General features: G+C 37.9%; 1 protein-coding gene across 4 annotated transcripts in view; it reads right to left on the reverse strand.

The window, feature by feature from the left end:
* Positions 1 to 548: 548 nt before the first annotated feature.
* LOC107663529 (pituitary adenylate cyclase-activating polypeptide type I receptor-like) overlaps positions 549 to 9,610 on the reverse strand; it is a 35,525-nt gene continuing 26,463 nt past the window's right edge. Inside the window, exons 7-14 of one of the 4 annotated variants that reach the window (XM_016453762.1) lie at positions 7,775 to 7,928; positions 7,483 to 7,543; positions 6,797 to 6,866; positions 6,578 to 6,669; positions 6,256 to 6,339; positions 4,554 to 4,683; positions 4,078 to 4,119; positions 549 to 3,099 (exon numbers count right to left, since the gene is read on the reverse strand). In XM_016453762.1, the coding sequence (XP_016309248.1) occupies positions 2,896 to 3,099; positions 4,078 to 4,119; positions 4,554 to 4,683; positions 6,256 to 6,339; positions 6,578 to 6,669; positions 6,797 to 6,866; positions 7,483 to 7,543; positions 7,775 to 7,928 (837 nt within the window). In that variant the 3' untranslated portion in view covers positions 549 to 2,895. Of the gene's footprint in view, positions 3,113 to 4,077; positions 4,120 to 4,553; positions 4,684 to 6,255; positions 6,340 to 6,577; positions 6,670 to 6,796; positions 6,867 to 7,482; positions 7,544 to 7,774; positions 7,929 to 9,610 lie in introns of all 4 variants that reach the window. The other 3 variants (XM_016453761.1, XM_016453764.1, XM_016453763.1) reach the window with 3 other exon arrangements.

Consider the following 9,610-nt stretch of genomic DNA (forward strand, 5'->3'; position numbering starts at 1 on the left):
GTATTACAAGCACAAGAAAACACGTCTGTAACAGCTTTGAGACATGGTCGTTACCTTTCGAGCTCACGCTCAGAATGACGGCTGGTGTCAAGAGCATAGAAAGCAGCAAAAAATCTATTTTTTTGTCCTTTTCATGCAGCTATATCTAGAAAGAGCCACAGAGGGAGCTCGGCCCCTCATATACACAAACACCTATGAAGCTGTAAGGTCACGTGATCCAAGCAACCTCTGACGCTTTCCGTTAGGATTTCACAATTTATTTCTACAGACAAGTTCACTATCACTGAGAGCATTTTCAAGATCATGATTTACAGGTTAATGACGATAAGAGAAATGAGAAAGCTCAAACAAATATAATTTCTTTTGTCATCACTGGTGAGAATTTATGGCATTTATCAATTATCCCCTCGTCTGCCATTGGCCAAAAAACATAATCGTCCCGCCCGAAACTCACGCTATTTGTTGAGATAAGGTCGTGATGCTCAAGCCAAACATTTTATAGCACCAAAGAGCCACAGTGTTTACACTTTTTGAAAAAAAATCCAGCTACAAATGACTTTATAGTTGTCTCTGCATATTAAGTACAGAACGTATTTTACATCATAAATACTATTTTTTTTTAAAGAAAAGCGCAATCTGTCTCTAAGTTCTTTATTTCGCGAGGGGCGGGGCTATATTTATCCGGCCAATGAGAGATGAGGAGCGTTCGAAATCTGTCATTATTTATGCATTTTCGTTTGCTGATGATTAGAAGCACGCAAATTACACACTTCAGCTTTAAAATAACAACCAAGGAAAAACGTATACATTTTCCACATTTTGAAAAGATCTGCGCGATCGAGACGACCATCACTTTACTGTACATTTCAATAATCACCTCAACTCCGCAGTGTGATTCACCGACAACTATGAGCTGCAACAAAAGCATATTGCATTTCAAAATTGGCACGTTTATAATCACAGAAGTTTTACATACATCGTTGGTACTTTATGACCGCAAGTGTTGACTAAAGAGAGAGTGCTGGTACATCCATCATTTACTGGCACATGTGCGTCTTTAACGTATACAGAGAATTAACACTCACTGCAGAGAATAATGGCTACTGTACTGGAAATAAACAACACCTTTAGCACAGACTGCTGCCACTTAGTACACTGATGCACGTTATTCTCGCGATCAAACATGTAGACTAAAATGTGAGTGATAATAACTAATTATGATTGTCAGTCAGTGATGATACAGTAAATTTGGTTGGATTCATAGATTGACATCAGATATTGTTCTTGTAAAGGGGTGGGGGTTACCTGTAGGCTATTAAAAATTCACTCAAAAAATAAATTAAAATCTGTCATCATTCACTCATCCCCATGTCCTTTCAAACCTGTATGTTATACGTTCCTTGTTACCATACAAAATATAGTGATCACAGGTTGTCCAGCTCTAAATAAGGACAAAAAAAGCAGCATAAAAGTCATTCATATGATTATGGTACTAAAATGATGCTTTTTGCCAATTTGGAGCTTGACATACTGTATGTTTTCTTTGTAAGAGTACAAACATTTAAAAAGTCAGGTTTGGTGGGACATGATGACAGAATCAACATTTTGGGGTGAAATATCCCTTTAACATCTCACTCAAATGTCTCTTTTCTCCCACAGTTGAACATGTCAGCTCTAAAAGCATTTATAATGCACCTGATAGTAACATAATGGCATTGATTTGCGCATCTCAAAGCTCTGGAAATGTCTATATGCACTCTAATACGGTGTATAAATGAATATAACCCTACTATGTAGAGATTGTAAAGCAATCTACACTACTGAATGACTAATAATTCAATCAATACTGCATGGCACTGGCTGTTTAGAGTAGATCCATCAAAGCTTTTTTGTGACCATCAGGCACTTCAGAATAAATCAGAGGGAACTGTGGAATAGCTTCATTGGACCGGTAATTGTTTACAGAACTGTTTTTTGACAATCCCTGATTTGCTGATATTGGCTCTGTGTAGTTATAAATCATTCGCATGACAATAAGAAAACGCTGGCCAAAAGCTAAATCACAAACCCATAACAACATTTACATATAATCTAAATTCATGAGTCATTCATAAGTCTTTATATTGTTGACATACTCTGTACTTACGGCTGATTGTAAAAAAATATGTTTTACAATCTCTCGGTGGAGAACATTTAATCAAATACACAGCATTTAAACGAGCAACACGAAGTCTGTGCATTTTCTTTTATAGTGTACTTCTGATAAACACAGTAGCTTGCAGATAAAACAATACTTAAATATTCATGTTTTGGCACTTTATGTTATTATATTTTATCATAACACTAAAATGTAACCCGTCTCTCTCTGATAACTGATTTACACTTAAACTAGAAAGCAATGTGCAGTTGGTTTAACAGAAATTAATAGATTGATGTTTCTCTGACTACATTCTAACCACCAACCGTTCACATTCTCTATGGCTCATATTAATGCGATATGAAAATTCACTCTAATTTTCGCCGTGATCTCATTTTGGCATTGCGGTGTGAATCATACAGCCCCTGTTCTGCATTATTATTGATTAAAAATAACATTCTTTTATGCTTGTATTGTTGTTTACTCATTAGATTAATTAGAAAGCCTTCAAAAAGTTGCGTTATGGTTCCTAACCTGAATAGCAACTTTTAAGCTCACTATAAATATTTCCCTGGACAAATAGTTTCTAACCGATAATGGGTGATACGTTCTAGATCTTGTTTGGAATCTTTAAATACTATCCAGAGATTTCACGAATAATCACTAGTTCTTCTCTAATTGTGATTGGTCGGCCCTACTGCAGGTGAAGAAGGTGAGTTGGAGGGCGGGGCTTATGGACGGACTGGTCAATCAGGCGCTCAGGTGGGCAGGTTGAGGTTGACCGTCTCGGCCAGAGGGCTGGACATGCGTATCTGTGAGCTGCTCTTGCTGAGGATGGACAGCTGCGTCCCCCCGTTCACCCCACTGCTCGCTAGCGAAGGATGACGCTGCTGCTTCAGGTCCACAGCAAAGTACCTGTTCACCGTCCAACTCCTCCATTTCCTCTTTATCTCCGACTGCACCTTTAGGGAGAAACTTGAAAAGGTCATTTTTTTAATGTACTCAGCTGTAAAGGTGCACGCGTTCTCCACCAGTCCACGCTCTCTCACATGCTTTACACCATGTCCTAGCCAGACGTGACACGTTTCTAGCATCAAGTCATTTGACTGTGGACACAGAAAGCAAAGTATTGCACAAAATAATAGCCAATCAGAATCATATTTGTGACGTTGGACCACAAAACCAGTCATATGGGTCAATTTTTCCAAACTGAGATGTATTCATCAGCTGAAAGCTGAATAAATAAGCTTTCCATTGATGTATGGTTTGTTAGGATAGGACAATATTTGGCCGAGATACAACTATTTGAAAATCTGGAATCTGAGGGTGCAAAAAAAATCTAAATATTGAGAAAATCGCCTTTAAAGTTGTCCAAATCAAGTTCTTAGCAATGCATATTACTAATCAAAAATTAAGTTTTGATATATTTACAGTAGGAAATTTACAAAATATCTTCACGGAACATGATCTTTACTTAATGTTCTAATGATTTTTGGCATAAAAGAAAAATCAATAATTTTGACCCATACAATGTATTTTTGGCTATTGCTACAAATATACCCCCCAGCGACTTAAGACTGCTTTTGTGGTCCAGGGTCACATTTGATGTTTTATGTTTGGACCAATGAGATTTCATTGTGGGCGGGGCTACTTAGAGCAATGCAACACAAAATATGTCTTGTTGCAATGTGAAAAATTGCTTTATTTTTATGTGAATTATTTCTTTAACATGGAAGAAACTGATTGTTTATTATTTAATCGCATCACACCTGGTCAGGACATGGTAAAGTGTTTTGGCAGTAACTAAATAATTTTTTATATAGCAATATTGGATAAATTATTGGGGAAACGTAATGTTTTCAGAGCAAACCCAGACATATATCAAATTAATATCAAAGCTGACTGCATGCATTTGAGAATATCAAACCAAAAGCTCTTACCTCTCCATTCAGAAAGCAGTACAGCACGGCCACCACAAACCCCTGTGGAGAGATAAAGTGAGTGTGGTCAAGTGGATATCATTTTAAAGTACTTTACAGTTCAAAAGTATCGCCGCTTAACTGGTGCTTATTTATTTTAAAATGCTCTAAACGATTTTCTTTCTTTCTTTTGGCATTATATACATACATTGGGAATTATGAAAATGTATTTATTTATTTATTTTATTTTATTTTTTACTGATTCTATCTGTCATTTTTGCAATGCATTCTGAAATCGTCTAATCCACAAAAGCTTATATTCAGGCAGCATTTAATATTGATGCCCAATGTTTGGAACAGCCCTTGCGTTGGGATCGCACCTGCTGTATGATACCAATTCTGGCAGCTCACTGGTTTGGAACAGAGAAATAGTGTCCACGGAGGTGTTTCTAAAATACAGCACTAAAGTTGCAACTATAAAAGCTGACACCCAGTACCTGGAAGGAGCCTAGGCCCAGCTCAAAGACCAGTCGCTCCCGCTTGCTGAAATCCTCCGGGGAGAAAGCGAAAACAGTGTAGTGGATTCCAAACAGAGGGATGAGGAGCAGGGTGGAGCGCGCCAGACGCCTGTCAACACACAGCACACACACACGGCCCTTCAGATGGCTGATTAAATCTCTCAACATGTCAACACACAATTACTGTAATACACAGGAGATCAGAGCCCTCCACAACAAATCCTGCTCCACAGGAAAGAAGGTCTCTTTAATATATCTATTGTTTTTCCTAGCCAGCAGAAGAGCAAATGGAGACCTTCTCAGATGTTTCTCCTGACCAAAAGATCCCAATAATCTCATGTGTCTCTTCTCTAGACTTTCAGAAGAGATTTCAACAATGTTTGGCTGTGCATTACTGAAATAACAAAATCTGCAATTAAAGTCTAGCCTAAGATATGAGATAATAGTCAGAAATATATATTTTTTATGGAACAATTTATTGAAACTTAGACATACAGTGGGTACGGAAAGTATTCAGACCCCCTTAAATTTTTCACTCTTTGTTATATTGCAGCCATTTGCTAAAATCATTTAAGTTAATTTTTTTTCCTCATTAATGTACACACAGCACCCCATATTGACAGAAAAACACAGAATCGTTGACATTTTTGCAGATTTATTAAAAAAGAAAAACTGAAATATCACATGGTCCTAAGTATTCAGACCCTTTGCTCAGTATTTAGTAGAAGCACCCTTTTGATCTAATACAGCCATGAGTCTTTTTGGGAAAGATGCAACAAGTTTTTCACACCTGGATTTGGGGATCCTCTGCCATTCCTCCTTGCAGATCCTCTCCAGTTCTGTCAGGTTGGATGGTAAACGTTGGTGGACAGCCATTTTTAGGTCTCTCCAGAGATGCTCAGGGTCTGAATACTTTCCGTACCCACTGTATATAAAAAAAATATAAAAAAATATTGGGTTAACAACCAAAACTACTTGGATGATTAATTTGGTATAGTTGAAATATGTGGGTTAGTTCACCCTGTTTTGGTTCCAAAATCTGGTTCCATAAAAAATGTTAAAATCTGGTTCCAAAAAATGTATTTTGTGGATGAATAACACAGTTAAAATTCAGTTTTCATTTTTTTAAATTAGTTTAAAGATTTTTATAAAATATTCCAATAAATATTATGTTAATAAATGTTAACATAAACATTATGTTAAGTTTTGGTGAAATAAAAAATTTAATTTTTGAAAACCTGTATCAATCAGCCACTACTACCAAGACCAAGACCGACTGCTCAGCCACCTAAACCAGACTGGACCAGTTTGAACCACCAGTTCCAAAACAAAGAGGCAACTTTAAGCTAGATTTTCCAGCAAGTAAAACTTGAAAGTTCTATAGTTAAAACAGTAGAATTTGGTGCTAACAACAACAGGGGCATGGGTTCGATTCCCAGAGAATGCAACTGATAGAAATACATTTAAATATGAGTGCAAAGTACTGTAAATCGCTTTGGATAAAAATGTCTACCAAATGTGTGCATGTAATAAAACTACAGACAAGACCACAAAAACTATCTGCAGTGAATATTCACACAGCCTTTCTTTCTCAATGGACAGTTAAAAATGAAAAATGCACATTTGTTGGCAGACGCAGATGCACAAGCACAAGCACATTCACACAAACACACACACTTACAGCGTGATGGTAGAAAGCTCTGACATCCTGCACGAATGCTGGGCGGCCTGTGTGGGCTCACGGAAGCATTTCTGTGCACAGCTGCTAAACACGACAAAGACAACAAACACTCTTTAGGACAGAACACACACACACACACACGCACACACACACAAACTCTATTTGGTTCCCAAAACTAACCAAACGGGAACTATATGGGAACTATACTAACAAGACTTTCATTTCATTTCAGCCACCATCATGTGATCCATCATATCGACTAATCAGACACAACGCTACAACAGCACTCTGTTTCCATGGTGATTGAGACTAACATACTCACAGGTAGATGCTGGACTCGTTCCCGCCAATGTCTGGAGACTGCAGCTTCTGCACCAGGATTATGATGATTCCAATGAAGAGGACAAAATTAATCTGAAAGGAAATGCATGCAGTTATTATAGTATGGAATATGGCTCCATTCACATATATAAATTAATTTAGATGCTGTATGTATCCACATTTTAGCTAAAAACATAAAACTGATATTTTTTTGGCTTACCATGATTGATGCCACAACGGGTCCCTTGATCACCCACCAGAGGGCAGTATTATCATTCATGTCCCAGCAACTGCAGAAATACAATTGATTTACTGTAAGAAGCTTTATTGCTATTGGTCGGCTAGGTCACATGATTTAGCAGCTAAGAGTTCAGGATGATAAACTGCATGCTTTTGAAAGAAAATAGCATTCAGTATGTGCCAGATGCCCTACTGCATTTGCCTAATTGTGCAATATACAACAGCACACACTGCCTGGAAAATTGTGTCACATAATGCAACGTGCTTGACTCGAAATTTACTCAATTTTTTTCTAAACCTGTAAAGCCTGACATATGAAATAATAGTCCAAAAATTTTAAATGGAACAGTTTATTGAAACTTTAGACAAAATATAATAAGTTTGCATATGTATTTCTTGTTGAGTTTCATTTTTGATACATCAGGCTTTTGGCATTAACTAACATAATGTTAATATACCAACCTATTGAAGGACTAATATCTGTTTTGTACCAGGTTTTTACAGTAGCATTTTTACAGTCTTTTACTGTTAAAATCACGCTCATATTTTAGTATTACTTTCCAAACAGTTTCATTATTGTGACTAGTGACACTGACGTTCAGTGCCAGCATTTGCGTAGCAACAAAAACGGTGTATCAATCTTTGTTTATGCGGCATTACACGTACCCAGAATCATCAAAGTGAAGGCGCAGAACGGCCCATATGGTCACACAAATGGTGGGCGTTCCTGAAAGCGCGAGAGAAAGAGGAAATTTGTCAGACCTCAAAGCTGTTCTCCAATGCATTTAGACCATCAATATGAATGCATTACATACGCCAGCACAACAAATCACATCATAAAGAGCCAGTGGCCTGTTAATACACAACCGCTGCACTCCATCTCCATCCATATCTATGACTGTGACACATAATCAATCATAAACAATCCATTTTTGTTTGATGCATCACTGTGACATACCCCAGCCGATGATAGTGTACCAGTAGAAGTAGCGTCTCTCAGGAAAGAAGGTTTCCACCAGGAGTGTGAAGAGATAGAGACCTTCGATGAAGAGCCAGAAGTAGTTTGACATCACACAGTAGTGGAAGAAGACCATCACTGCCTTGCACCCCACCTGAACACAGAGAAACACTTTCAGGTTTGATTAAAATCCAATGGATCCTGTTAGCAAACCATCTAACATTCACTCATGGCATCTATGGTTCCATGAAGAACGTTTAACATCCATGGAACCTTTCTATTCCACAAAAGGTTCTTCATAGTGGAAAATGGTTCTTTAGATTATTAAAATGTTCTTCACACTAAGAAAGAAAATATTTTCACTGTTAACTGAAAGGTTCTTTATGGCAACACTGTGAAACCCACTTTTGGAACTTTGATTTTTAATAGTTTTGGGTGACCAGACATCCTGTTTTTTGGGGATAGTCCTGTAGTATGGTGTTCTGTTGCCGGGAATGTTCCGCACTAGGCCTGGGCGATAAAACGGTATTGATATTTATCGACGGTACACCTTCTTCGATAACAATATAAAAAATGTTCGATATAGTGCACGATATAGGCACGTGCTATTAGTGATGCAGACAGCACACACAAACACGAACATGATGGCTGTGCCTGCCTGTGATGAGGAGATTGTGAGTAAAGAATGAATATTAGTTTCATACAAATTTCATACAAATACAAATTTAAAATAAACATTTGCATTTTAATGAAAATAGTACAATCCAATGTTAGATGTGCGTCAGGGAGCGTCATCAGTGGAGCACGAGATGCGGTGATGATGATACAAGTGACGTTGTAGTTTAATGTTTTGTTAGTCTAGCCCACAAGACGCGCAGCTGCTGCGTTATTCATTCAAAATATTAGAGAAATATAGTAGCTTTTTCATTAGGTTAAAACCGAAACCAAGCAAATAGCGTATAGATGGACAAATACGACTGCTGCACTCGCGTCTCACAGAAGAGGGCTGTGTCCAAAATCGTCCCCACTCTTAAAAATAAAGGTGCTTCAAAAGGTTCTTCAAGCGATGCCATAGAAGAACCATTTTTGGTTCCACAAAGAACTATTCAGTCAAAGGTTCTTTAAAGAACCATCTCTTTCTTACCTTTTTATAATCTGAAGAACCTTTTTTAGCCCCAAAGAACCTTTTGTGAAACAGAAAGGTTCTTCAGATGTTTAAGGTTCTTTATGGAACCATTTAGACAAAAAGGTTCTTCTATGGCATCGTGAAGCACCTTTATTTTTAAGAGTGTACCCTCATTCAATATTCCCTACATTAGGTCACTAATTCAGTTCACTAGAAGGAGTGAATGAAAACGAGTAGTGAATTCGGACACTGAGTGCACCAGAAGGAATGCTGCTTTTGCATAGTTTGTGCTTGCTGTTTATTAATCATTTGAAACTAGCAAACTAGCAGCTCCAGTAGTAAGATTAAAGGATTTATCTTGAACTCTGTCACGGAAATTATGTATAAACCCTAGTTAAACCATTTAATAATCAATTTACAATGAATTTGTACCTGTGTTGTATTACGCTAAAATTAATGGATGAGTCAGCTGCGGGCGCCATCTTCTGGCGAGATGCGGGAATTCATTCGGCGCGTGACTCTCACGGTGCATTGTGGGCATTCTCTAGCCATTGAGCGTGCACCAGTTGTACACTCGTTTTTGCAGTGCATTGTGGGATTGATTGAGTGCACTCGAGAACGTCCACTATGGTTTCGGACACCACTAAAAATGGCTGTTCCCTCAAATAGTGCCCTATTTAAGGGTATAGGGGGCGATTTCGGACACAGCC

This window comes from Sinocyclocheilus anshuiensis, unplaced genomic scaffold, assembly GCF_001515605.1.
Source record: "Sinocyclocheilus anshuiensis isolate Anshui unplaced genomic scaffold, SAMN03320099.WGS_v1.1 scaffold2181, whole genome shotgun sequence".
Taxonomy (NCBI): Eukaryota; Metazoa; Chordata; class Actinopteri; order Cypriniformes; family Cyprinidae; genus Sinocyclocheilus; species Sinocyclocheilus anshuiensis.